Source organism: Salmo trutta, chromosome 11 (assembly GCF_901001165.1).
Source record: "Salmo trutta chromosome 11, fSalTru1.1, whole genome shotgun sequence".
In the NCBI taxonomy this organism is placed as follows: Eukaryota; Metazoa; Chordata; class Actinopteri; order Salmoniformes; family Salmonidae; genus Salmo; species Salmo trutta.
Genome location: NC_042967.1, coordinates 6,635,427 through 6,663,212, shown reverse-complemented (window position 1 = coordinate 6,663,212; position 27,786 = coordinate 6,635,427). Strand labels below are relative to the sequence as shown.

The window sequence follows — 27,786 nt, the reverse complement described above, 5'->3', positions numbered from 1 at the left end:
TCACCGGATGAAATTAGCGGAACGTCTAGCCATAACAGGTTTTAAGAGAATATAGTGGTATGATAGGTCGTCACACTCCAGTACAGTAGGTGGCGGTATATGCACTTGTCAGTTAATTGCGATTCGCCAATAAAACTTAAGATGATGATGAAGAAGAAAGGCAACGCAACTACTGTAGTACGTTTTGAGTTGGCCTGCCTGCCTGCTTGCTATATCCTGGAAACTGCAGTTAGAAACTGATTTTTTTATTGCTATATATAAGACACAGGCTACATTGTAGCCAATATGTTTCTGTCCGTAGAGTGGCCAGTTTAGATTGTTGTAGGATATATTTTTGCAGTGAAACCATATTCAACTACATTTAAAGACGTTGGATGTTTTTTTAATTGTTTGACTTTAAATAAGGCGTCTGAAAAAAAATGAAAGTGTCTTTCGTCGTGTGTGTGCTGAGCACCATGGTAGTTTCTTGTTCGGGAGAAAATAGTCGCTTCGAGAAGTCATTCAACTCTTCCCCGGGAATGATGCAAGTCCTCCGGGAGACGCTCACCGATTTGTCCGAGGAGGTGCACGGTTACCTGGTCCACCTTGTCGGGGCGCGGTCCGTTGAAACTGCACAGAAGGTGAGGAACAAAGAATAGCCTGCTCTAAGTTAAATTTAACAGTAGTTCGAATCATACATTCTTAGTCTAATGATGTCCGTTCTTTAGTCGAATTATGTAGGTGCAAGTAGCAACAAGTCGGCCATATACGGGAACCCTTATGCACGCTTGTTTTAGTTCCGTATTTAGTGACCCATGTGTTTGCCTCAAACAGAACCCTGTATCAACTCTCTGTCGCCCCTCCTATCAGTGTTTCTTTCAGGGGCTCAAGTATCTGGCTGAGGCAGCGGCCAGTGGAGTGAATGTGGTTATGAAGTACCTCGCCCAGTTCCTGATGGCAGCAGGAGTTGATGGTAAAGAGCTGCTCCTCTAGGATCATTCATTATAATATTAAAGGCAAAACTGATGTTAGATCAGCACTCCTATTCCCACTTTAGGAATACAGGCCCAGAAAGCTATTGCAATACTCTAGTCAGTCACCAACACTGTTCCCAGAGAGCTAAAGCATGTCATGTGCAGGCTTTTGTTTCAGCCCAGCACTAACACACCTGATCAATGTCTTGATGAGCAGTTGACTAGTTGGATCGGGTGTGTTAGAGCGGGGCTGGAGCAAAAACCTGCACAGCCTGTGGCTCCCCAGGACCAGGGTTGATAACCAGTGCACTATTCAATAATGGAACAGACAGTTGTCAATACAAAAACAATCATTTCAAATAAATCATTCTATTGATTGATCCCACATCATGCAACATCTCAACACACAAGCCATATACAGTACAATGGTACACTCGCATTGTCATTTACTGTAATTGATCTCTGTGGACACGCAACACAAAACCGGATGAAAGTCTGACCTGCCAAGGGAGCCCTTTACCCACTGACAGACATGCCCTGGATTAGGTGTGTGCGCCAGATGGGAAAACCTTTTTCTCCACATTGCCAACAGTAACCTACTAGGCTTTGTGACTAACTACCGGTACAATAATTACATAGCAACATACTAAGACCCCATTTTTGCCAAGTCTTGGAATGGAGACAAGTGAAGGGAGCATTTTAAGATTGCCAGGCCAGAAAAGCCACTAATATCATGTTGTATTTCTCTTTCTTTCTCTCCTCCAGTTGAAATGCCTGTTAACAGTATCACCCCGGATGCTGTGGTCTATATCGGTCAGTGGCTTCTGCTGGCTCTCATTGGCTACTGGCTGCTGTCCCTGGCCTTCCGATTGGTGGCGTCCACTCTGAGGCGGGTCCTGTGGCTACTGAAGCTGGGTGTGGTTTTAGGACTGTTTTGCCTGATCCTAAGTGACCGCAGTGCTGGAACAGAGACTACGGCGCTGCGATTGGCCGGCCTGGTGAGCGTCTGCGTCCTATTGGGTATCGGGCATTCTGGCACCGGGGGCGACAAAACCTACCTGGAGGATCAAGTGAGGGTGCTAGAGAGACGAGTGAGAGAAATGGAGAGGAGGAAAGAGAAGTGAGGGGTGGATGGATGGGAACTGAAAGGCCTTGTTTTGTACATTAATCTAGGTCTAGGATTGTAACGAGGACGTTGTACATAAAGTTTTGTAAAAAAAAAAAAATGGTATTGTTTTGTATAATGAAGCACTTTGCCTTTTTCATAAAGATCTTAGTTAATTTGTGTGTGAAACAGAATTGACAGCAAATATGATTGGCTTGTTTTAAAGGAAACAGACGGACAGAGTATGGTGTTTTCTGTTTATTGAGGTGGATATATGCATGTCATACAGACTATTCTACTATAAATGCTTTTGATATTCGTATAATAGAAACACACTAAACATTCCATAAGGTCTAACGATATGGCATTGGAAATCATGTTTTCTTCTTGTCTACACTGATCACCTTTCATTTTACATTTAACATTTTAGTCATTTATCAGTAGTGCGTGCATACATTTCATTTCATGCATTTTTTTTGTTGTATTTTTTTGTTTTTTGTACTGGCCCCCCATGGGAATCGAACCCACAACCCTGGTGTTGCACACACACGATGCTGGTGTTGCAAACACCATGCTGTACCAACTGAGCCACTCCTTTCCAGTTACGGCAGCATACAACACAAACAAGTTCTCAAATAAAACAAACGGATACATACTTCCTATTAAACTACATTTGAGATCTGTCCGTTCCTTTTAAAGCGTGTGTGTGTAGGGGGATGAGACAGTTGGTGAGAAAAGCAGTTCTGGAAGAACGTTTTCAAAGTGACTCCAAAAGTTTAAGCGTGGTCAAGCGGCATCTGACCTTCTCCAATTGAGGTTATCTCCTTGACCAACTAGGGCCAGGAGTTTTTCCTGTTCTGGTTACATGGTCAGGAAATGACCTGTCCCTGAATCTAATAATGTAAAATTAATTTCTGTCCCCCTGACCTGACCAGGGGTACATTCATTAGGAACCTAACGGAAGCAACCAGGTTGTAACGGGTATGGACTAACTGAATTTGTCCCCCAGAATAAATGCTTGTTTCCATTGCAAAAAGTTTTGCTACTGTTTGCTTCATTGTGCACTTATGAATACACCCCAGGACAATCTCCCCTTGGTAGAGGACATGAAGGCACTGGGTGTGTTTGCGTGATAAGGCTTAAGCAAACGACTAGATAACATTCAAGGAGTGAAATTGGGGGAGGAGCAACTGCGACAGCCAAAAGTTGGGCACATGGTTTTACCACAAATCTCAGATGAACATAGCAGTGTTGCCATTGTTATAAAAGTATTCCTTTATAACGTTAACATAATCATGTCTCCAACTCCCATATCACACAATCATAATTTGAAATCATGTGTTCGCATGGTACAATGAGACTCATGTCACATTAATTTTGTATATATCCACTGTATACATAAATCAAGGCAAAGTTGGTTCCTGTTTCAGTCATGGCTTTGGTCACGTTCGTGTGGGTCAAACAAAAACACCCTAATGATTGGTTGACAATCGAGCATCCCACAATGCAGGTGATGGATGAAGTTGGTGAAGAGCAACTGCAGAAACTTGCAGTCAAAACTTCATGACCTTTGATCACATGGTTTTTGTAGAGTTCATGCAGTCGACATGTAGGCACAAGTGGGATCATTTTTATCCCCATAATGCATCACACTTTGAAAGGTGGTGACCAACGATGGCCACCGACTTGACAAAAGTGATCCGCTCGAACGCGCCCACTGTCTGTAAAACCTTCAGGAGTGCTTCATTATTTAAAAGACATTAAAAATGATAAATAGGATTTTATATTTAAATACCAAAATGTGCCGCCTTTTAAACCAAGATGATATGTGTTGCAAATGGCACCCTATAGTGCACTACTTTTGAGGGGGGTGCAGATGTTGTATAACATCTTAATAAAATGGCGCCCTCCCAGTGTATTAATAAACTGCCTGAACAGTTATTTGACTACATACTCTGTTGAAATCACAGTTTCATATGTAGAACTAAAATGATGCACCATGCTTATAATGACAAACAGCTATACTTTGGCAAGTAAAGGCATTTCTGATTGTATTTGCATATATATATACACACACACACACTGTTTAAATATAAATATGTTTGGTTCCAGTTGAACCCTGAAAGGCAGTTATCGGTTGTGTTCCTCTCCTCAAACGTTGCTGACGAATGCCAGATCTTACAACTCTTGGATAGCTATTTTACGTATCGGCTAACCACATGTTATCGACTGAGCACGAAGGCAAAGTCTATGACGTGGCACGCAACCATTGGTTGATGCATGCAGCGTCTCCACAGGGGAACACGACCAGAGTGTTTGATAGATGCCGTACATTAAATTGGTGGAAGCCCTCAATGGCGCTGCCCATGCTAATACTGCCTTTTGGCCACTAGAGGCCTCTAATCCTTCTCTATGGGCTACACACTGGCTACATTCCAATTCTCTTGTACACTCCCCTTCTAAAAATAAATGGACTGGGAATATGGTGGAAACTCCCTCAAGCCATTTTTGCACCAATCCAATGCTTAAATGCACGAGAGGGAGTGAATCAGTGCACACTTCTGGAGAAGGGTAGGGAGTTTTTTCCCCAGACATTTTGATTGACTTCATCACAGCTATACAGGAAATAGTACTTTTAAATGATCTCCTTTCCTTCACTAATATCACATTTACACAGAGACAAAACCCCTTCTTTTTACATTGGTTACTTTCTTTTTTGTATATGTGAAAGGGGTAGGGAGTACATTAAAAACCACCTAGAAATCAAACCTGTTTTTTTCACAGACCCTGTTACCAAAAAACAGGTATCTGTGAGAATAGATCTCTGTTTTTTGCAGGGAAATTCATTAACACTTCCATTGTTTAACACCTCCCTAGTTTGAATCGCAAACAGGCCCCATGGTTTAACGGGGGTCATCTAAATATGCCTTTTTAAAGGTATAATAATATGTCTTATGTCAGAAAACAGTACAACACTCACCAGAAAAGGCTGGATAGGTGATCTGAGGGGCAATGTCTAGGTTACAGTTACATCTACAACATACTGCTTCCTCTCCTATCCCTCCCCATTTATATAAGTGGTCACAGTCAAGGATATGAGCAAAGGAAGCCATTGAACCGTATTGGGACGGCGCTGTGGCAACATTACTAAGGCCGCTCCCGATTGGACCGATGACAGGCGTTCTACAGGAAGTTGGTGGGGGGGTTCTTTCCGGTGTCGATGTTGAACTGGAAGGCTCCGTCTGTGGAGTGCAGAGCTTCAGAGGTGGGCGGGGGGACCTGGAGGGGGGGGAACAATGTCAGAAGGTGTGTGTGTATATGTGTGTGAGAGGGTGTATGTGCGTATGAGAGAGTGAGTGAGGACTGACCTGGGGGGGGTGGATGGGCAAGGAGGGGATCAGCAGGAGACATGTTCTCCATCTTTATCTCCTCCTTCCCTGAGGGGGCGCTGTACATCACCGGCGCATACCCCTGAAAGACACACAGTTACGCAAGCTTCCACACACACACACCTACTAACTACACTCTGAGATGAGAAGGATCAAAACCAGAGCGGAATATGACAACCACAAAGGAAAAGAGGGAAGTGGAGTGAGAAAAGACACTATGCAACGGTTAAGTAGAGTAGAGATATACCATCGGCGCCACAGGGTACTGGTTAGGAGGCCCACTCTACTGTTAGTGCTCAGAGGAGCCACAGGGTACTGGTTAGGAGGCCCACTCTACTGTTAGTGCTCAGAGGAGCCACAGGGTACTGGTTAGGAGGCCCACTCTACTGTTAGTGCTCAGAGGAGCCACAGGGTACTGGTTAGGAGGCCCACTCTACTGTTAGTGCTCAGAGGAGCCACAGGGTACTGGTTAGGAGGCCCACTCTACTGTTAGTGCTCAGAGGAGCCACAGGGTACTGGTTAGGAGGCCCACTCTACTGTTAGTGCTCAGAGGAGCCACAGGGTACTGGTTAGGAGGCCCACTCTACTGTTAGTGCTCAGAGGAGCCACAGGGTACTGGTTAGGAGGCCCACTCTACTGTTAGTGCTCAGAGGAGCCACAGGGTACTGGTTAGGAGGCCCACTCTACTGTTAGTGCTCAGAGGAGCCACAGGGTACTGGTTAGGAGGCCCACTCTACTGTTAGTGCTCAGAGGAGCCACAGGGTACTGGTTAGGAGGCCCACTCTACTGTTAGTGCTCAGAGGGGAGGCAGAGTTAGATCGTAGAATAGAGGGAAGAGGAGTAGGGGCTGATTTGTTGAGTTGTGTAGAATAGAATCGAATAGGGTAGATTAGCATAGAGTGGAATAGAAAAGAGTACACTCTTAGTACATTTTTTTCTATGTAGAACCTTAAAGGGTTCTTTGGCTGTCCCCATAGGATAATCCTTTTTGGTTCCAGGTAGAAACCTTTCTACAGAGGGTTATACATGGAATGCAAAAGGGTTCTACCTGAAACTAAAAAGGGCTCTTGTATGGGGACAGTCGAAGAACCCTTTTGGAACCTTTTTTTCTAAGAGGGTAGGGTAGAGAAGAGTATAAATCCCTACCATCGGAGGAGCACCAGGGTTGTACTGTGGCTGGTTGGGTGGTGGGCCATTCCACTGTGGGGGCTGGGCAGGGGGGTACATAGGGTCCTGGGGGGGGTAGCCTGGGTTGAAGCACTGAAACAAACCACAACAAAACAACACGGTCACACTCTTTGTCTTCCTTGTTTCTTCTCCTGAGGAGTTTCACACCTGACAGGGATACTATGAGGGTTTCCTAACAATAACCATACTGGTATAATGAACAGATGGAGAGAGAAAGAGTGAAGGAGAGATGGATGGACTCACTGGTTGGGGGAGAGAGATACAGTGAGGGAAAAAAGTATTTGATCCCCTGCTGATTTTGTACATTTGCCCACTGACAAAGAAATGATCAGTCTATAATTTTAATGGTAGGTTTATTTGAACAGTGAGAGACAGAATAACGACAACAAATGCAGAAAACCCCTGTCAAAAATGTTATAAATTGATTGGCATTTTAATGAGGGTAATAAGTATTTGACCCCTCTGCAAAACATGACTTAGTACTTGGTGGCAAAACCCTTGTTGGCAATCAGAGATCAGACGTTTCTTCTAGTTCGCCACCAGGTTTGCATACATCTCAGGAGGGATTTTGTCCCACTCCTCTTTGCAGATCTTCTCCAAGTCATTATGGTTTCGAGGCTGACGTCTGGCAACTCGAACCTTCAGCTCCCTCCACAGATTTTCTATGGGATTAAGGTCTGGAGACTGGCTAGGCCACTCCAGGACCTTAATGTGCTTCTTCTTGAGCCACTCCTTTGTTGCCTTGGCCATGTGTTTTGGGTCATTGTCATGCTGGAATACCCATCCACGACCCATTTTCAATGCCCTGGCTGAGGGAAAGAGGTTCTCACCCAAGATTTGACGGTACATGGCCCCGTCCATCGTCCCTTTGATGCGGTGAAGTTGTCCTGTCCACTTAGCAGAAAAACACCCCCAAAGCATAATGTTTCCACCTCCATGTTTGAAGGTAGGGATTGTGTTCTTGGGGTCTTAGGCAGCATTCCTCCAAACACGGCGAGTTGAGTTGATGCCAAAGAGCTCCATTTTGGTCTCATCTGACCACAACACTTTCACCCAGTTGTCCTCTGAATCATTCAGATGTTCATTGGCAAACTTCAGACGGGCATGTATATGTGCTTTCTTGAGCAGGGGAACCTTGCGGGCGCTGCAGGATTTCAGTCCTTCACGGCGTAGTGAGTTACTAATTGTTTTCTTGGTGACTATGGTCCCAGCTGCCTTGAGATCATTGACAAGATCCTCCCGTGTAGTTCTGGGCTGATTCCTCACCGTTCTCATGATCATTGCAACTCCACAAGGTGAGATCTTGCATGGAGCCCCAGGCCAAGGGAGATTGACAGTTCTTTTGTGTTTCTTCCATTTGCAAATGATCGCACCAACTGTTGTCACCTTCTCACCAAGCTGCTTGGCAATGGTCTTGTAGCCCATTCCAGCCTTGTGTAGGTCTACAATCTTGTCCCTGACATCCTTGGAGAGCTCTTTGGTCTTGGCCATGGTGGAGAGTTTGGCATCTGATTGATTGAATACTTCTGTGGACAGGTGTCTTTTATCCCCCCCTCCCTCTCTGCGGATGACTTTGTCAACCATTTTGAAAAGAAGGTTGACGACATCCGATCCTCGTTTGTTAAGTCAAACGACACCGCTGGTCCTGCTCACATTGCCCTACCCTATGCTTTGACCTCTTTCTCCCTTCTCTCTCCAGATGAAATTTTGCGACTTGTGACGGCCGGCCGCCCAACAACCTGCCCGCTTGACCCTATCCCCTCCTCTCTTCTCCAGACTATTTCCGGAGACCTTCTCCCTTACCTCACCTCGCTCATCAACTCATCCTTGACCGCTGGCTACGTCCCTTCCGTCTTCAAGAGAGCGAGAGTTGCACCCCTTCTCAAAAAACCTACACTCGATCCCTCCGATGTCAACAACTACAGACCAGTATGCCTTCTTTCTTTTCTCTCCAAAACTCTTGAGCGTGCCGTCCTTGGCCAGCTCTCTTGCTATCTCTCTCAGAATGACCTTCTTGATCCAAATCAGTCAGGTTTCAAGACTGGTCATTCAACTGAGACTGCTCTTCTCTGTGTCACGGAGGCTCTCCGCACTGCTAAAGCTAACTCTCTCTCATCCTTCTAGACCTATCTGCTGCCTTTGATACTGTGAACCATCAGATCCTCCTCTCCACCCTCTCCGAGTTGGGCATCTCCGGCGCGGCTCACTCTTGGATTGCGTCCTACCTGACAGGTCGCTCCTACCAGGTGGCGTGGCGAGAATCCGTCTCCGCACCACGTCCTCTCACCACTGGTGTCCCCAGTAGACCCTCTCCTATTCTCGCTATACACCAAGTCACTTGGCTCTGTCATATCCTCACATGGTCTCTCCTATCATTGCTACGCAGACGACACACAATTAATCTTCTCTTTTCCCCCTTCTGATAACCAGGTGGCGAATCGCATCTCTGCATGTATGGCAGACATATCAGTGTGGATGACGGATCACCACCTCAAGCTGAACCTCGGCAAGACGGAGCTGCTCTTCCTCCCGGGGAAGGACTGCCCGTTCCATGATCTCGCCATCACGGTTGACAACTCCATTGTGTCCTCTTCCCAGAGTGCTAAGAGCCTTGGCGTGACCCTGGACAACATCCTGTCGTTCTCCGCTAACATCAAGGCAGTGACCCGACCCTGTAGGTTCATGCTCCACAACATTCGCAGAGTACGACCCTGCCTCACACAGGAAGCGGCGCAGGTCCTAATCCAGGCACTTGTCATCTCCCGTCTGGATTACTGCAACTCGCTGTTGGCGGGGCTCCCTGCCTGTGCCATTAAACCCCTACAACTCATCCAGAACGCCGCAGCCCGTCTGGTGTTCAACCTTCCCAAGTTCTCGCACGTCACCCCGCTCCTCCGCACACTCCACTGGCTTCCAGTTGAAGCTCACATCTGCTACAAGACCATGGTGCTTGCCAACGGAGCTGTGAGGGGAACGGCACCTCCGTACCTTCAGGCTCTGATCAGTCCCTACACCCAAAGAAGGGCACTGTGTTCATCCACCTCTGGCCTGCTCGCCTCCCTACCTCTGCGGAAGCACAGTTCCCGCTCAGCCCAGTCAAAACGGTTCGCTGCTCTGGCACCCCAATGGTGGAACAAGCTCCCTCACAACGCCAGGACAGTGGAGTCAATCACCACCTTCCGGAGACACCTGAAACCCCACCTCTTTAAGGAATACCTGGGATAGGATTAAGTAATCCTTCTAACACTCCCCCCACCCCAAAAGATATAGATGTACTATTGTAAAGTGGTTGTTCCACTGGATATCATAAGGTGAATGCACCAATTTGTAAGACTGCTAAATGACGTAAATGTAAATGTAATACAGGTAACAAACTGAGATTAGGAGCACTTCCTTTAAAACATGTTGGGGCTAGGGGGCAGTATTTGCACGGCCGGATAAAAAACGTACCCGATTTAAACTGGTTACTACTCTTGCCCAGAAACGAGAATATGCATTTAATTAGTATATTTGGATAGAAAACACTCTAAAGTTTTTAAAACTGTTTGAATGGTGTCTGTGAGTGTAACAGAACTCATATGGCAGGCCAAAACCTGAGAAGATTCCATAAAGGAAGTGCCCTGTCTGACAATTTGTTCTCCTTCTGTGGCATCTCTATCGAAAATACAGCATCTCTGCTGTAACGTGACATTTTCTAAGGCTTCCATTGGCTCTCGGAAGGCGCCAGAAAGTGGAATGACGTCTCTCCTGTCTCTGGGTGAAAAACAGCAGGAGATTTTGTGAGTGGTCAGGCTGGGAACAGTGACACTGGAGATGCGCGTCCACGAGACTACTCCATTTTTTTCTTTCAGCCTTTGAATGAATACAACGTCGCCCGGTTGGAATATTATCGCTATGTTACGAGAAAAATAGCATAAAAATTTATTTTAAACAGCGTTTGACATGCTTCAAGGTACGGTAATAGAATATTTTGATTTTTTTTGTCACGAAATGCGCTCGCGTGTCACCCTTCGGATACTGACCTGAACGCACGAACAAAACGGCGCTATTTGGATATATCTATGGATTATTTGGAACCAAAACAACATTTGTTGTTGTAGTAGAAGTCCTGGGAGTGCATTCTGACGAAGAACAGCAAAGGTAATCCAATTTTTCTTATAGTAAATCTGAGTTTGGTGAGGGCCAAACTTGGTGGGTGTCAAAATAGCTAGCCGTGATGGCCGGGCTATGCACTCAGAATAATGCAAAATGTGCTTTCGCCGAAAAGCTATTTTTAAATCTGGACACCGCGATTGCATAAAGGAGTTCTGTATCTATGATTCTTAAAATAATTGTTATGTATTTTGTGAACGTTACTCATGAGTAATTTATTAAATTCACCGGAAGTTTGCGGTGGGTATGCTAGTTCTGAATATCACATGCTAATGTAAAAAGCTGGTTTTTGATATAAATATGAACTTGATTGAACAAAACATGCATGTATTGTATAACATAATGTCCTAGGAGTGTCATCTGATGAAGATCATCAAAGGTTAGTGCTGCATTTAGCTGTGGTTTTGGTTTTTGTGACATATATGCTTGCTTTGAAAATGGCTGTGTGATTATTTTTGGCAGGGTACTCTCCTGACATAATCTAATGTTTTGCTTTCGCTGTAAAGCCTTTTTGAAATCGGACAATGTGGTTAGATTAACGAGAGTATTATCTTTCAAATGGTGTAAAATAGTCATATGTTTGAGAACTTTGAATTATAACATTTTGTGGTTTTAAATTTGGTGCTCTGATTTGTCACTGGCTGTTGAATAGTGTGGGATGATTTCGTCCCACCTCCCCTAGAGAGGTTAAGAGTGTGCTCCCAATCTCAGCTCGTTACCTGTATAAAAGACACCTGGGAGCCAGAAACCTTTCTGATTGAGAGGGGGTAAAATACTTATTTCCCTCATTAAAATGCAAATCAATTTTTAACATTTTTGACATGCGTTTTTTTCTGGATTTTTTGTTGTTATTCTGACTCTCACTGTTCAAATAAACCTACCATTAAAATTATAGACTGATCATTTCTTTGTCTGTGGGCAAACGTACAAAATGAGAGAAAAAATTATGAAGGTGAGAGGGGAGAGATGGACTCACTGGTTGAGGTGGGGGTCCGGTCCATTGAGGCTGGCCTGGCATCCCAGGGTTGGGGGGAGGGTGAACCTGAGGGTAACCTTCCTGTACATGGAGGAGCACCACAGTTCCCTCAGTAAAACAGAGGGACTCATATACTTTCATATACTCAAACACTCTTGGTGTTGTGTAGTTGTGATTATGTTGTATGTTCTTGGATGCTATTTTTATGTATCTGCACTCCTGCCTACATAATTACCCCTTGTGGGATAAATAAAGTATTTTGAATTGAATACTATATACTCATACAAGTACTGTACATAAACAGATACTAACATGGACAACCACAGTTCCCAAAGTTAGATAGGACTTATATACTCAACACATTATGGTTCATGACAAGACGAAGATAAGAAAACGACACACACACACACACACACACACACTTATATAGAATCACTATCTATTCCAATGACATATAAAATACAAGGCATGCACAAACCAACACACCACAGTATGTAGTTAAATGAATAAGAATAAATGGATAATGTACCATGTTAGGATCTGGGCCTGGGCCATGATAGAACGTCTGCAAGAACCACAGAAAAAAAAGTCAAGTTATTACAGTTCAACAACAAAACAACATGCATTACTGCAACAATGTCATTATCATAATAGCACAGCATGGGAGACGAGGGGAGATAGATTAGAGGGAGGAACCTAAGGTCAACTTCTACAAGGGATTTGTCCCAAATGGCACAATATTCCCGAGTGAACTAGTTTTGACCGGAGACCTATGGCGAAAATCGTGTGCCATTTTGTAGCCAAGCCACCATCTACAGTGAGGGAAAAAAGTATTTGATCCCCTGCTGATTTTGTACATTTGCCCACTGACAAAGAAATAATTTCTTTGTCAGTGGGCAAACGTACAAAATCAGCTAGGGATCAAATACTTTTTTCCCCTCACTGTAACTATCCCTCACCGGGACACCAGGTCCAGGGGACACCCCTCCTCCGGGTGTGTTGTAGCCGGGAGGGGGGTGCAGAGTCTCGGGGTTGTCCAGCTGGATGGTGGTGGTGTCGGGGGATTTGTTCTTGAAGATCCTCTTCCGGCAACAGAAGCAGATACTGGCGGGTATACCAAGCAGGAGGAGGAGGGCCATGAGGGGGTTGCCTGCTTCACTCTCATGTTTGTCTGGAGGGGGATGGGGGGGGGGGGGCGAGGGGGACAGGGAGGGAGGAGGGAGGAGAGGGAGAGAGAGATGCAGAAGGAGCGAGACGAGGAAGTTAATTTGGGAGACATTACAAAGCCGTAAGGGGAACATGAGGGAGTGATTGACAGACAACATGTGTTTCACTCTATGCATGTTGTATTCTATCCCCCCTCACATCCCTCTCACCCCACCCCCCTCTTTCCCACTACCCCATAGCTTACTGAGCAGCCCTGTAGTCCTACAAATAACCAACTAATTAGTGACAGAGACATGTGAGCTGCGAGCCAAACAACGCGTATCCCAAATGGCACCCTACTCCACTATGGGCCCTGGTCAAATGTAGTGCACTATATCAGGAATAGTGTGCCATTTGGAACAAAGGGCCAGTAAACCAGACCGTTGGGGAAGGGATCCTGATGCTGTGTCTATTTCCATTACATACTCAAACTTCAACATGACCTAACAGAGGTCATTTAATTCTAAGAATTCTATACAGCCAACACCACTTGTCTCTATACAGCCAACACCACTTGTCTCTATACAGCACCAGTTTGTATCTCTCTGACTTGTTACTACTTACAATGTGTTACTACTATGAACTAAGCATACTTGGATATTTGTGGACTACTTTTGACCAGAGGCCAGTGTACTAAATAGGGTGCCATGGGGTGCTTATTACATACGCTGCGGCTACTGTTAATTATCTATCCTGTTGCCTAGTCACTTTACCCCTTCCTGTATGTACAGTGCATTTGGAAAATATTCAGACCCCTTTACTTTTTTCACATTTTGTTACATTACAGCCTTCTTGGACTCTTGGTGGGTCCAAACTTCTTCCATTTAAGAATGATGGAGGCCACTGTGTTCTCGGGGTCCTTCAATGCTGAATACATTTTTTGGTACCCTTCACCAGATCTGTGCCTCGACACAATCCTATCTCGGAGCTCTACGGACAATTCCTTCGACCTCATGGCTTTGTTTTTGCTCTGACATGCACTGTCAACTGTGGGACCTTAAATAGAAAGGTGTGTGCCTTTCCAAATCATGTCCAATCAATTGAATTTACCACAGGTGGACTCCAATCAAGTTGTAGAAACATCTCAAGGATGATCAATGGAAACAGGATGCACCTGAGCTCAATATTTCTGTATTTTACAAAAGTTTCTAAAAACATGTCTTCGCTTTGACATTATGGGGTTTTGTGGGTAAATGAATGACGATTATTTATTTATTTTTATACATTTTATAATAAGGCTTATTACCTCATACCCCTGCACATCGACTGGGTACTGGTACCTTGTGTATATAGCTAAGTTATCGTTACTCATTGTGGATTTATTCCTTGTATTATACATTTATTATTTTATTTTCCTTTTGCATTGTTGAGAAGGGCCCGTAAGTAAGCATTTCACTAGTCCTACACCTGTTGTTTACGAAGCATGTGACAAATAACAGTAGATTTTTTTTCATGATTTGGAACGCAGACAGCGTCTGTGCAGACCAAGGTTTGGAGTGAAGAGGTATCCCTCCCAACACACACATGATAACTCAGTAGAAGTAACGCTGCAGAGCTAACTAACAATCTATGGCAACACAGCAAAACCACAACCTGTGAGTTCCATCCTGACGATGGAGACCACCCGGCCTCTCGTGTCCTTCAGCGTGTAGTGGCCCACGTCCGAGGTGTTGACATTCTGGATGCTGATCTTGGTGGAAAGGGTCTTGACCCGGTTCCAGTAGTCCGGGAGGTCCTGGGCCACCACTGCCCCAGCCTGCACCAGGGTGACGTTGACGTTGGCACCTGAGAAGGAGAGCGTGGCGTCGGCCTGGTTGATGCCTTCCAATGAGATGTGGAGTTCCTCGCCCGCCACGCACTTTGTGTACTCACGCCTGGCTGAGAAAAGGAAGAAAATATTGCATTAGAGGAAAAGGGTGAGAGAAAGAGGGGAGGAGGGTGTACAGTCGTCGGCCAAAAGTTTTGAGAATGACACAAATATTAATTTTCACAAAGTCTGCTGCCTCAGTTTGTATGATGGCAATTTGCATATACTCCAGAATGTTACTAAGAGTGATCAGATGAATTGCAATTAATTGCAAAGTCCCTCTTTGCCATGCAAATGAACTGAATCCCCCAAAAACATTTCCACTGCATTTCAGCCCTGCCACAAAAGGACCAGCTGACATCATATCAGTGATTCTCTCGTTAACACAGGTGTGAGTGTTGACGAGGACAAGGCTGGAGATCACTCTGTCATGCTGATTGAGTTTGAATAATAGACTGGAAGCTTCAAAAGGAGGGTGGGTGCTTGGAATTATTGTTCTTCCTCTGTCAACCATGGTTACCTGCAAGGAAACAAGTGCCGTCATCATTGCTTTGCACAAAAAGGGCTTCACAGGCAAGGATATCGCTGCCAGTAAGATTGCACCTAAATCAACCAGTTATCGGATCATCAAGAACTTCAAGGAGAGCGGTTCAATTGTTGTGAAGAAGGCTTCAGGGCGCCCAAGAAAGTCCAGCAAGCGCCAGGACCGTCTCCTAAAGTTGATTCAGCTGCGAGATTGGGGCACCACCAGTACAGAGCTTGCTCAGGAATGGCAGCAGGCAGGTGTGAGTGCATCTGCACGCACATTGAGGCGAAGACTTGGAGGATGGCCTGGTGTCAAGAAGTGCAGCAAAGAAGCCACTTCTCTCCAGGAAAAACATCAGGGACAGACTGATATTCTACAAAAGGTACAGGGATTGGACTGCTGAGGACTGGGGTAAAGTCATTTTCTCTGATGAATCCCCTTTCCGATTGTTTGGGGCATCCGAAAAAAAGCTTGTCCGGAGAAGACAAGGTGAGCGCTACCATCAGTCCTGTGTCATGCCAACAGTAAAGCATCCTGAGACCATTCATGTGTGGGGTTTCTTCTCAGCCAAGGGAGTGGGCTCACTCACAATTTTGCCTAAGAACACAGCCATGAATAAAGAATGGTACCAACACATCCTCCGAGTGCAACTTCTCCCAACCATCCAGGAACAGTTTGGTGACAAACAATGCCTTTTCCAGCTTGATGGATTACCTTGCCATAAGGCAAAAGTGATAACTAAGTGGCTCGGGGAACAAAACATTGATATTTTGGGTCCATGGCCAGGAAACTCCCCAGACCTTAATCCCATTGAGAACTTGTGGTCAATCCTCAAGAGGTGGGTGGACAAACAAAAACCCACAAATTCTGACAAACTCCAAGCATGGATTATGCAAGAATGGGCTGCCATCAGTCAGGATGTGGCCCAGAAGTTAATTGACAGCATGCCAGGGCAGATTGCAGAGGTCTTGAAATAGAAGGGTCAACACTGCAAATATTGACTCTTTGCATCAACTTCATGTAATTGTCAATAAAAGCCTTTGACACTTATGAAACGCTTGTAATTATACTTCAGTATTCCATAGTAACATCTGACAAAAATATCTAAAGAAACTGAGGCAGCAGACTTTGTGAAAATTAGTATTTGTGTCATTCTCAAAACCTTTGACCACGACTGTACATGAAGGGGTGAGAGAGAGGGGGGTGGGTGAGAGAGAGTAGGTGGAAAGAGAAAGAAGGAAGGAGCGAGCAAGAGTGAGAAAGAGAGACAAAAGGCCAAGACAAAAAAGTTCTGTACACTATCTGACAATAACAAAGGGCAATAATTAAAGGGATAGCCATAGTCTCAGGGTCAGATGAACTCGTGGATACCATTTTTATGTCTCTGCGTCCAGTATGAAGGAAGTTAGGGGTAGTTTTGCGAGCCGATGCTAACTAGCTCTAGAGCATGCTAGCTGTTCCTGTAGACTTCCAGTCATTGCGCTAACGCTAGTTAGCAATTGTTCTAGCGCTAGTTAGCAACTTCCTTCAAACTTAAGCAGAGACATAAAAATGGTATCCACGAGTTCATCTGACTGGGGAAGTAGATGAAAGGCTTCATGCCAAAATCCCGAAATATCCCTTTAAATAACATGCAAAACACTCACTGGTCACGGCCACTTTGAGTGAGGAGATCTCCTTGTTCCAGTAGTCTCTCTGGACATAGGTCCCCTGGTCCTTGTAAGTCACCTTCAGGGGGCAAAGGTCAAACACTTAACAGGGACGATCCAATCAAACTTTATTTAAAAGCGCATTTAAAATCTCTTCACAAAAATGTTTTAATAATATATTAAATTAAGAGATAGAGGATGGTAGGTGCATTGGTGGGACGGGTGTTAAGTAATATTAATAGTACCAGTCAAAACCAAGTGGTGTTTTTTGTTATAAGTAGGATACCATCCCCTCAAACCCCCCCTCAATGACCTCTGGTGGTATGATCTGATTTGATATACTTTATTGTCCCCGAGGGGAAATTTGACTTGGACAATTAAAGAGACAGTCACTCACTTTGTCCAGAGACCAGTTCCTGTCGGTTCCTGTCCCAGACACCTTTCCCCTGATGGACCGGGATCCACGTTCCCAGTACAGGTATATCTTCAGGGGCTCTACAGCGGGGGTGAACTCCAGCTTCTCAGCACTCTTCGGGAGGTAGATCTTCAGCTGACTCCCGTGGGACAGACGCTTGTGCAGGTCGGGCACCACGTAGCCATCTGAGAAAAAGAGCGAGAGAGAAAGAGAGGAAGAATAGGGATGAGAGCGAAAGTGGGGAGAGAGAGAGAGAGAGAGAGAGTGTGGAAGCGAGGATTAACACATTTTATTCAACATTATCTGAACCAGTGGTAAATACAGATAATGTAGCTTGAAACCCTTTTAACAACTTTTATCTACAAATCCTTGACATCTGCTGACTTGGGTCTTTGTCCCAAATGGCATCTTATCTTCACTATAAAGTGCACAATGGGCCCTGGTCAAAAGTAGTGCCCTATATAGGGAATAGGGTGCCATTAGTGACGGGCACTAGGTTTCTGCTGTTAACTAATGCAGTTGGTGTTGTAGGAAGGTGTGGTGCAGGAGCTGTAACAGATACAATGACTTCGACGTAGTAGTAGCAGTAGTGGGTCCTACCTACACGGTAGTGTACTTTTGAACATTCCCGTCCATTCATCTTGAAATGTCAACCGAATCCTCCTCCAGGATTTCATTTGTCCATCAACTGTGTTCTCACACGTTTTTTTTCTTCTTCTCCCCCCATGACCTTTCAGTGGAATGTAAAGAGCTAATAGAACGGAAGAGCCGTGGGGTGCTGGTGACACTCCCGGCTGGAGACCGGGTTAAAATCATTGTCGTTCTTTCCAGCTTTCTCCCCTCTCCACCCCTGTATCCCTTTGTCATTTCTAAACTGTCTTTTCTTTCTTTAAAAAAATAAAATAAGGGAATACACAGGAAGCTCCAACTCACCCACACTGAGAACAGTGCCCAGCAGGATCCAAAGACTCCACATCATCTGTATTGACATAGACAGTATTGGCATATCACAATAAATATGATAAATGATATTATGAACAGGTTGTGGGGGGGGGGGTGGTAAGACAGACAAACAGCAAATAATAAACAACAAAGTAACTAAATGACGGATAAATAAAAGAACAACCCAATTTACAGTGACGCTGATCATTTTATACAGTACAACTGCACCAAAAATGTCTTCTGTGCAATCTAAATAGTCACAACAAAACCGGTGGAGTGATTGTTACAGCCTTCCCTGTAGCTCAGTTGGTAGAGCATGGTGTTTGCAACACCAGGGTTGTGGGTTTGATTCCCACGGGGGGCCAGCACAGAAAAAAAAAAAAAAAATGTATGAAATTGTATGAAATGTATGCATTCACTACTGTAAGTCGCTCTGGATAAGAGCGTCTGCTAAATGACTAAAATGTAATCAAGCAGGGGTAGGGCATGTTAGGACAGTGTTTCCCACTGTTTGGTCTTGGCTCAACCCTTTTGGTACCGGATAGAGGAGACTAGAGACTGAGGTTGCATCCCAAATGGCATTGATCCCCTAAATAGTGCACTACTTTTGACCATGGCTCTGGTCAAAAGTCGTGCATTTGATAGAGAACAGGGTGCCATTTTGGCCGCAGCCTGTCCAGACTAGAAATGAGGTCTCTAGTGGGTCAGGAGAAGATGTGAAGAGCAACAGGGATGGGCAACTAGAGGTCCGCAGACCCCCTTTAAGGCCCTTGGATCAACCCCCCCCCACCAAAAAAAATATATAGAATTGTAATCAGTAAACTTCATGGAACACAAAGAGTGACTGCCTTTAAAAAGCAGCGAATCCATTTGAAAACGGCCTACGTGGCATCGATATGAGTCAGAAGCAGTTCTTCTAGTGCAGTGATGGGAAACTGGAGGCCCTCAGATACATTTCCAAAAAAAGTTGCGGGAAACTGCGGCCCCTCATGATGAGTTCAGATTTTTTGTCGGATTTAGAGATGAGAGCAAATAATGCAAATCAACTGAGCTCAAATAGTGATAAATAATGTAGGCTATGTGCGGCTTTACCTTTACAATTTGGAATGTTAATTAAAGTCAAATCGTAAAACTGAAATAATGACACCCCTCTCTAAACTGATCCTAGATCCACAGCATTCCTACTCTGAGACACTTAGGGGTCCATGGAGTTACCAAGGTAACGTGGGCTCCCGAATCACAACCGGCCGTGATTGGGAGTCCCATAGGGCGGCGCACAATTGGCCCAGCGTCGTCCGGGTTTGCCCGGTGTAGGCCGTCATTGTAAATAAGAATTTGTTCTGATTTGCCTAGTTAAAGAAAGGTTACACAACGTGGCCGGTCACCCCACCCCCGTCCTGTCTCAGAACAAACTTTATTGTACAACCCTTCCTGTTGTTGTAATGCTTACGGTCCTCTCCCACACACAGCACAGCCACCGTGGAAAAATACACGCGCTACCCACATCCTCTGGAATTTGCACGCTTCAGAAGTGTGGGAGTCGCAGCGTGGAATTCGATGCTTCACATTTCGTGATCGTCTGGCAATATGGCTCTGTGATAGGCTATAATAGTTTTATACCTTTGTGTAGCCTAACCATCAAACAATCTCTGAAACTTTATTTGAATCATTGCCACACTAAACCGAAGGTGAGCAATTTAATCATAGTCACTTGAAATGATTACAGAGTTGTTATAAAGAAACTGAGCATATCTATGATTAGGCTACGTCGACCATTCCACAACAGGCCTGTAGCCCATAGCATGCAATTTATAATATGTTTTTGTTTTTAAATAAATGATTTATTATGACGTATAGCCTATTCTCGAGCGTCTCTCCGGCATGATATATAAAAACTAGGAAACAAGCATAACCGTTTAATAAGGATCAGACCCTTTTTTCCCCATTTTCTTCTAAAATGACATACCCAAATATAACTGCCTGTAGCTCAGGACCTGAAGCAAGGATATGCATATTCTTGATACCATTTGAAAGGAAACACTTTTGAAGTTTGTGGAAATGTGAAATTAATGTAGGAGAATATAACACATTAGATCTGGTAAAAGATAATACAAAGAAATAAACATGCGTTTTTTCATCATCTTTGAAATACAAGAGAAAGGAAAATATATGACTTAGGAATCTAGTTGCAATTTAAATTTTGGCCACTAGATGGGAGCAGTGTATGTGCAACGTTTTAGACTGATTCAATGAACCATTGCATTTTTGTTCAAAATGTTGTATCATCAAGACTGCCCAAATGTGCCTAATTGGTTTATTAATACATTTAAGTTCAAAACTGTGCACTCTCCTCAAACAATAGCATGGTATTCTTTCACTGTAATAGCTACTGTAAACTGGACAGTGCAGTTAGATTAACAAGAATTTAAGCTTTCTGCCCATTTCAGATATGTCTATGTCCTGGGAAATATTCTTTTTACTTAAAACATCATGCTAATCACATTAACGCACGTTAGCTCAACCGTCCCGATCACATAGAGGTTGAATGGCCTCAAACTGTTGAGGATCCATAGAACACTACAGTGAGTAGTGGCCGTCTCTGCAGAGAACTGGCAGTTCACATGGGGCTGTATGATCTACAGAGAGTGATGCTTTTCCTTTGGGAGTGAGACAATGGAATTTAAGCAACAACAACAAAAATCTAACAAACAATGATGAACCAGAACCACATCAAGCAGATTTCTAGGAATGAAGGAAGTCTACTATTTAATATTTTCTTTAAAAGGTCCAATGCAGATGTTTTTATCTCAATGTCAAATCATTTCTGGGTAACAATTAAGTATCTTACTGTTATTGTTTTCAATGAAAATTTTAAAAATTTAAAATAAATAGCTTCTTAGCAAAGAGACATTTCTCAAGCAAGAATTTTGCTAGGACTGTCTTGGAGTGGTCGGAGTGGGGAGGGTAAAACTGAAAACTAGCTGTTATTGGCAGAGAGGTTTGAAGACAACGGGGAGGGAGGGAAAAATTAGTTAATAGACCTTTCTTATTGGTCTATAAACTAATTTGCCGCCTGGTTATGTCACGAAGCAGGCCAAAACTCCATCCCACCAAAACAGTCTGAAATGTCAACCTGTCTTTTCAAATAGCTATTACACTAAAAAGGGCATTATTATAATTTTCACAGTATTATTCCAACCCCATAGTGTGGAAATTAAGAGTTTATTCCCAAAATGCTAGATCCACCAATTTTTCACATTTGTTTTTTCATCAGAAATTCTTGATTATGGGTACCTTCATGTGTGTTTGTTATATTATTGTTCTCAGATTAATAGTTCATAGATGTGTATGAAAAACGCTATTTATTAATTGTTTTACTGAAATGGAATGTTCATATCCTGTATATTTGACGGTGATATGTGGGTATCTCAAGTATCTATTTTAAGGTTAATCCACTTACTGTAAGTCGTTATGGATAAGAGCATCTGCTAAATGAATAAAATGTCAAATGTAAATGTTTTGCATGCAGATCTCATATTACTGTATTGAATTATTTCTGTAAAAAAATTTTAAACATTAATGTCACAAATGTATCATTTGTATAGTTCTTTATAAAAAATGTAGTTATTTGTTACATTTGACTGTGTAAAACCTAGCAGTGCTACTGATTTCTCTGAGAGGATGGCGGATGTATGTAGACTATAGCATTTTGCTGGAAAAAAAACATACGATTATTTTGTCTCTGAAATGAAACCATCAAGTGATAGATTTTAAACAAATACATGTCTGTCATTGAACAACCCCATGCAATGATTAGATAATGAAAAAAATATATATTTTTGTCCTCATAACAGTGCCTGCCTCTATTTGCTGGGAGGAGCTTTACACTGTGAATTATAGCAGGGGTAGGAAGTCCGCAGGACAGGGGCAGCAGGAAATCATTTATAAATATTTACAACTGTAACAATGATAAATGTCCATTGGGGTGGAGGCAGGGTACCAGGTTGTGATGCAGCTCGACAATATGCTCTCGATGGTGCCCCTATAGAACACTGTGAGGGCCCTCGAGGACAGGCCACATTTCAGATCAAACTTAATTACATTTACATTTAAGTCATTTAGCAGACGCTCTTATCCAGAGCGATTTACAAATTGGATTTGTCACATGCGCAGAATACAACAAGTGTAGACCTTACAGTGAAATGCCCTTAACCAACAGTGTAGTTCAAGAAGAATTAAGAAAATATTTACCAAATAATAAAAAGTTAAACAATAACATAGATTTTAAACAAATACATGTCTGCAATTGAACAACCCCATGCCACGATTAGATAGTGAAAAAACAATAATTTATTTAAACAACATTTCTGAACATGGATATATATATAGTTTTGGAATGAAACTCTTCAAAATGTACATAAAACACAGGATTGTCACGTTTTTGACTGCACAGGGTATTTAACGCCTATAGTGCGGTTCGCTGTGTGACCGGGGAGATAACGAGTCTGACTCAAAACAATATGCACACACGCACAACCCACCTTACATGAGACAGGGAGGCTCGCACGCAAGCGCCCAGACACCATGGATCACGATGCAATAAATATGACAAGAATCTCCAAAGCAAATTCCAAACAAACATCACTGAACAAGGCCATTGAAGTAAAACATACAAAGAATGTAAATTCCCTATGTTGCGAAGAAACAGGCTGAGTAAACTAAAAAACACAATGGAACATAATGTTGAGCTGTGAACATGGCCATCACACACACTTGTTATTGTGCATGCAGAAGATATAGTTCGGCTACATACCTCGATATGAAAGAATCCAGGTGATTATTTTGCTGTTTTTCTCCTCATAACAGTGTCTCTCTCTATTTGCCGGGAGGAGCTTCACCCAGTGACCGGAGATGGTAGAACTAAAAGGGTAGTCTGAGCGTAGTGAAAAGAACGCGCGGGCGTGGTGAGACTGCGAATGACAGACAGCGCGGCAGAAATTCCTCTCGTATTTATGCCGCGTTCAAATCTACTGGGAACTCGTAACTGGGAACTATGAAATCTCCGACCTCCGACTTTAGTGGGTTCAAAACAACTGTGAAATCGGAAAAAAACGAGCTCCGACTGGGAATAGTCGATTTGAACGGTCAACCCGCTCGGAATTCCAACTCGGGCCTCTTTCTAGAGCTTCGACTTTCCGACCTGAAGATCACTGACGTCACGAGTTCCCAGTTGTTTTAAACGCGGCATTAACACTGTGAAGCCCATCCAGGGCACACGTGACTTCCCACAGTGATTAATCAGTAAAACCGTCCCAAATGGCACCCTGTTCCTCTTAGTGCACTGCTCTGGCCAAAAGTACTGGACTATAGGGAATAGAGTGCCATTTGGGATGAAGTAGTCTAGAAGATACAGAGGAGACAATGTATCTAGATGATTCTCTCAAAATAATGATAATTACTGTTTGACAATGATAGCTTGTTATAGCTTACTATTAACAGCCTTTAGAAGCATAGAAAACGTTATGTTTTCTCAGAGCCTAGGCCTAAGTCATGTGCTGAAATTTAGACCTTTGTTCATTCTAGTTTAGCTTACTCTAAAATGGTATTGCCTCTAACCTAAAGTGAAAGAAATTGTATGAATCCACATTGATAGAAATAAATTATAGCAGGGGTAGGAAGTCCGCAGGACAGGGGCAGAACACATTTATACATATTTACAACTGTAACAATGATAAATGGGGGTCAGAGGCAGTGGAGTGGCTGTACCAGGTTGTGATGCAGCTCGACAATATGCTCTCGATAACAAGTGTAGACCTTACCGTGAAATGCCCTTAACCAACAGTGTAGTTCAAGAAGAATTAAGAAAATATTTACCAAATAATAAAAAGTAAAACAAGAACATAGATTTTAAACAAATACATGTCTGCAATTGAACAACCCCATGCCATGATTAGATAGTGAAAAAACAATAATTGATTTAAACAACATTTCTGAACATGGATATATATATAGTTTTGGAATGAAACTCTTCAAATGTACATAAAACACAGGATTGTCACGTTTTTGACTGCACAGGGTCTTTAAAGCCTATAGTGCGGTTCGCTGTGTGACCGGGGAGATAACGAGACTGACTCAAAACAATATGCACACACGCACAACCCACCTTACATGAGACAGGGAGGCTCGCACGCAAGCGCCCAGACACCATGGATCACGATGCAATAAATATGACAAGAATCTCCAAAGCAAATTCCAAACAAACATCACTGAACAAGGCCATTGAAGTAAAACATACAAAGAGTGTCAATTCCCTATGTTGCGAAGAAACGGGCTGAGTAAACTAAAAAACACAATGGAACATAATGTTGAGCTGTGAACATGGCCATCACACACACTTGTTATTGTGCATGCAGAAGATATAGTTCGGCTACATACCTCGATATGAAAGAATCCAGGTGATTATTTTGCTGTTTTTCTCCTCATAACAGTGTCTCTCTCTATTTGCCGGGAGGAGCTTCACCCAGTGACCGGAGATGGTAGAACTAAAAGGGTAGTCTGAGCGTAGTGAAAAGAACGCGCGGGCGTGGTGAGACTGCGAATGACAGACAGGGCGGCAGAAATTCCTCTCGTATTTATGCCGCGTTCAAATCTACTGGGAACTCGTAACTGGGAACTATGAAATCTCCGACCTCCGACTTTAGTGGGTTCAAAACAACTGTGAAATCGGAAAAAAACGAGCTCCGACTGGGAATAGTCGATTTGAACGGTCAACCCGCTCGGAATTCCAACTCGGGAACTCGGGTCTCTTTCTAGAGCTTCGACTTTCCGACCTGAAGATCACTGACGTCACGAGTTCCCAGTTGTTTTAAACGCGGCATTAACACTTTGAAGCCCGTCCAGGGCACACGTGACTTCCCACAGTGATTAATCAGTAAAACCGTCTCAAATGGCACCCTGTTCCTCTTAGTGCACTGCTCTGGCCAAAAGTACTGGACTATAGGGAATAGAGTGCCATTTGGGATGAAGTAGTCTAGAAGATACAGAGGAGACAATGTATCTAGATGATTCTCTCAAAATAATGATACTTACTGTTTGACAATGATAGCTTGTTATAGCTTACTATTAACAGCCTTTAGAAGCATAGAAAACGTTATGTTTTCTCAGAGCCTAGGCCTAAGTCATGTGCTGAAATTTAGACCTTTGTTCATTCTAGTTTAGCTTACTCTAAAATGGTATTGCCTCTAACCTAAAGTGAAAGAAATTGTATGAATCCACATTGATAGAAATAAATTATAGCAGGGGTAGGAAGTCCGCAGGACAGGGGCAGAACACATTTATACATATTTACAACTGTAACAATGATAAATGGGGGTCAGAGGCAGTGGAGTGGCTGTACCAGGTTGTGATGCAGCTCGACAATATGCTCTCGATGGTGCCCCTATAGAACACTGAGGGCCCTCGAGGACAGGCCACATTTCAAATCAAACTTAATTTTTCACATGCGCAGAATACAACAAGTGTAGACCTTACCGTGAAATGCCCTTAACCAACAGTGTAGTTCAAGAAGAATTAAGAAAATATTTACCAAATAATAAAAAGTAAAACAAGAACATAGATTTTAAACAAATACATGTCTGCAATTGAACAACCCCATGCCATGATTAGATAGTGAAAAAACAATAATTTATTTAAACAACATTTCTGAACATGGATATATATATAGTTTTGGAATGAAACTCTTCAAATGTACATAAAACACAGGATTGTCACGTTTTTCACTGCACGGGGTCTTTAACGCCTATAGTGCGGTTCGCTGTGTGACCGGGGAGATAACGAGTCTGACTCAAAACAATATGCACACACGCACAACCCACCTTACATGAGACAGGGAGGCTCGCACGCAAGCGCCCAGACACCATGGATCACGATGCAATAAATATGACAAGAATCTCCAAAGCAAATTCCAAACAAACATCACTGAACAAGACCATTGAAGTAAAACATACAAAGAGTGTCAATTCCCTATGTTGCGAAGAAACGGGCTGAGTAAACTAAAAAACACAATGGAACATAATGTTGAGCTGTGAACATGGCCATCACACACACTTGTTATTGTGCATGCAGAAGATATAGTTCGGCTACATACCTCGATATGAAAGAATCCAGGTGATTATTTTGCTGTTTTTCTCCTCATAACAGTGTCTCTCTCTATTTGCCGGGAGGAGCTTCACCCAGTGACCGGAGATGGTAGAACTAAAAGGGTAGTCTGAGCGTAGTGAAATGAACGCGCGGGCGTGGTGAGACTGCGAATGACAGACAGCGCGGCAGAAATTCCTCTCGTATTTATGCCGCGTTCAAATCTACTGGGAACTCGTAACTGGGAACTAGGAAATCTCCGACCTCCGACTTTAGTGGGTTCAAAACAACTGTGAAATCGGAAAAAAACGAGCTCCGACTGGGAATAGTCGATTTGAACGGTCAACCCGCTCGGAATTCCAACTCGGGTCTCTTTCTAGAGCTTCGACTTTCCGACCTGAAGATCACTGACGTCACGAGTTCCCAGTTGTTTTAAACGCGGCATTAACACTGTGAAACCCGTCCAGGGCACACGTGACTTCCCACATTGATTCATCAGTAACGGCGTCCCAAATGGCACCCTGTTCCTCTTAGTGCACTGCTCTGGCCAAAAGTACTGCACTATAGGGAATAGAGTGCCATTTGGGATGAAGTAGTCTAGAAGATACAGAGGAGACAATGTATCTAGATGATTCTCTCAAAATAATGATAATTACGGTTTGACAATGATAGCTTGTTATAGCTTACTATTAACAGCCTTTAGAAGCATAGAAAACGTTATGTTTTCTCAGAGCCTAGGCCTAAGTCATGTGCTCAAATTTAGACCTGTGTTCATTCTAGTTTAGCTTACTCTAAAATGGTATTGCCTCTAACCTAAAGTGAAAGAAATTGTATGAATCCACATTGATAGAAATAATTTATAGCAGGGGTAGGAAGTCCGCAGGACAGGGGCAGAACACATTTCTACCTATTTACAACTGTAACAATGATAAATGTCCATTGGGGTGGAGGCAGGGTAAATGTCCGTTGGGGGAGGGGGGGGTCAGAGGCAGTGGAGTGGCTGTACCAGGTTGTGATGCAGCTCGACAATGTGCTCTCGATGGTGCTCCTATAGAACACTGTGAGGGCCATCGAGGACAAGCCACATTTCAAATCAAATTAAACTTTATTTGTCACATGCGCCGAATACAAGTGTAGACCTTACCGTGAAAAGGCCATTAACCAACAGTGCAGTTCAAGAAGAGTTAAGAAAATATTGACCAAATAATAAAAAGTAAAACAATAGTATAACAATAACGAGGCTATATATAGGGGGTACCGGTACCTAGTCAGTGTGCGGGGGTACAGGTTAGTTGAGGTAATTTGTACATGTAGGTAGGGGTGAAGTGACTATGCATAGATA

At 43.4% G+C, this 27,786-nt stretch overlaps 2 protein-coding genes across 4 annotated transcripts; one reads left to right on the top strand and one right to left on the bottom strand.

The window, feature by feature from the left end:
* The first annotated feature begins 152 nt into the window (after window positions 1-152).
* Window positions 153-2,179, top strand: LOC115202169 (transmembrane protein 109-like). Its single transcript, XM_029766107.1, has 3 exons — window positions 153-620; window positions 850-952; window positions 1,719-2,179. The coding sequence occupies exons 1-3, from the start codon at window positions 420-422 to the stop codon at window positions 2,075-2,077; spliced, it is 663 nt and encodes a 220-aa protein (XP_029621967.1). The 5' UTR covers window positions 153-419; the 3' UTR covers window positions 2,078-2,179.
* Window positions 2,180-2,303: 124 nt separating this feature from the next.
* On the bottom strand, window positions 2,304-26,814 carry wu:fc21g02 (uncharacterized). Of its 3 annotated transcripts, XM_029766104.1 has the most exons (13): window positions 26,455-26,814; window positions 24,744-24,863; window positions 23,122-23,241; window positions 18,300-18,345; window positions 17,349-17,551; window positions 16,949-17,030; window positions 14,563-14,847; window positions 12,723-12,934; window positions 12,293-12,328; window positions 11,764-11,844; window positions 6,594-6,707; window positions 5,427-5,529; window positions 2,304-5,337 (listed from the first exon to the last, which is right to left on the bottom strand). In XM_029766104.1, the coding sequence occupies exons 4-13, from the start codon at window positions 18,343-18,345 to the stop codon at window positions 5,318-5,320; spliced, it is 1,182 nt and encodes a 393-aa protein (XP_029621964.1). In that variant the 5' UTR covers window positions 23,122-23,241; window positions 24,744-24,863; window positions 26,455-26,814; the 3' UTR covers window positions 2,304-5,317. The 3 variants fall into 3 exon arrangements, with proteins under 3 accessions (XP_029621964.1, XP_029621966.1, XP_029621965.1); XM_029766106.1 differs by lacking the exons at window positions 23,122-23,241; window positions 24,744-24,863; XM_029766105.1 differs by lacking the exons at window positions 24,744-24,863; window positions 26,455-26,814 and having other exon boundaries at window positions 23,122-23,255.
* Window positions 26,815-27,786: the final 972 nt, after the last annotated feature.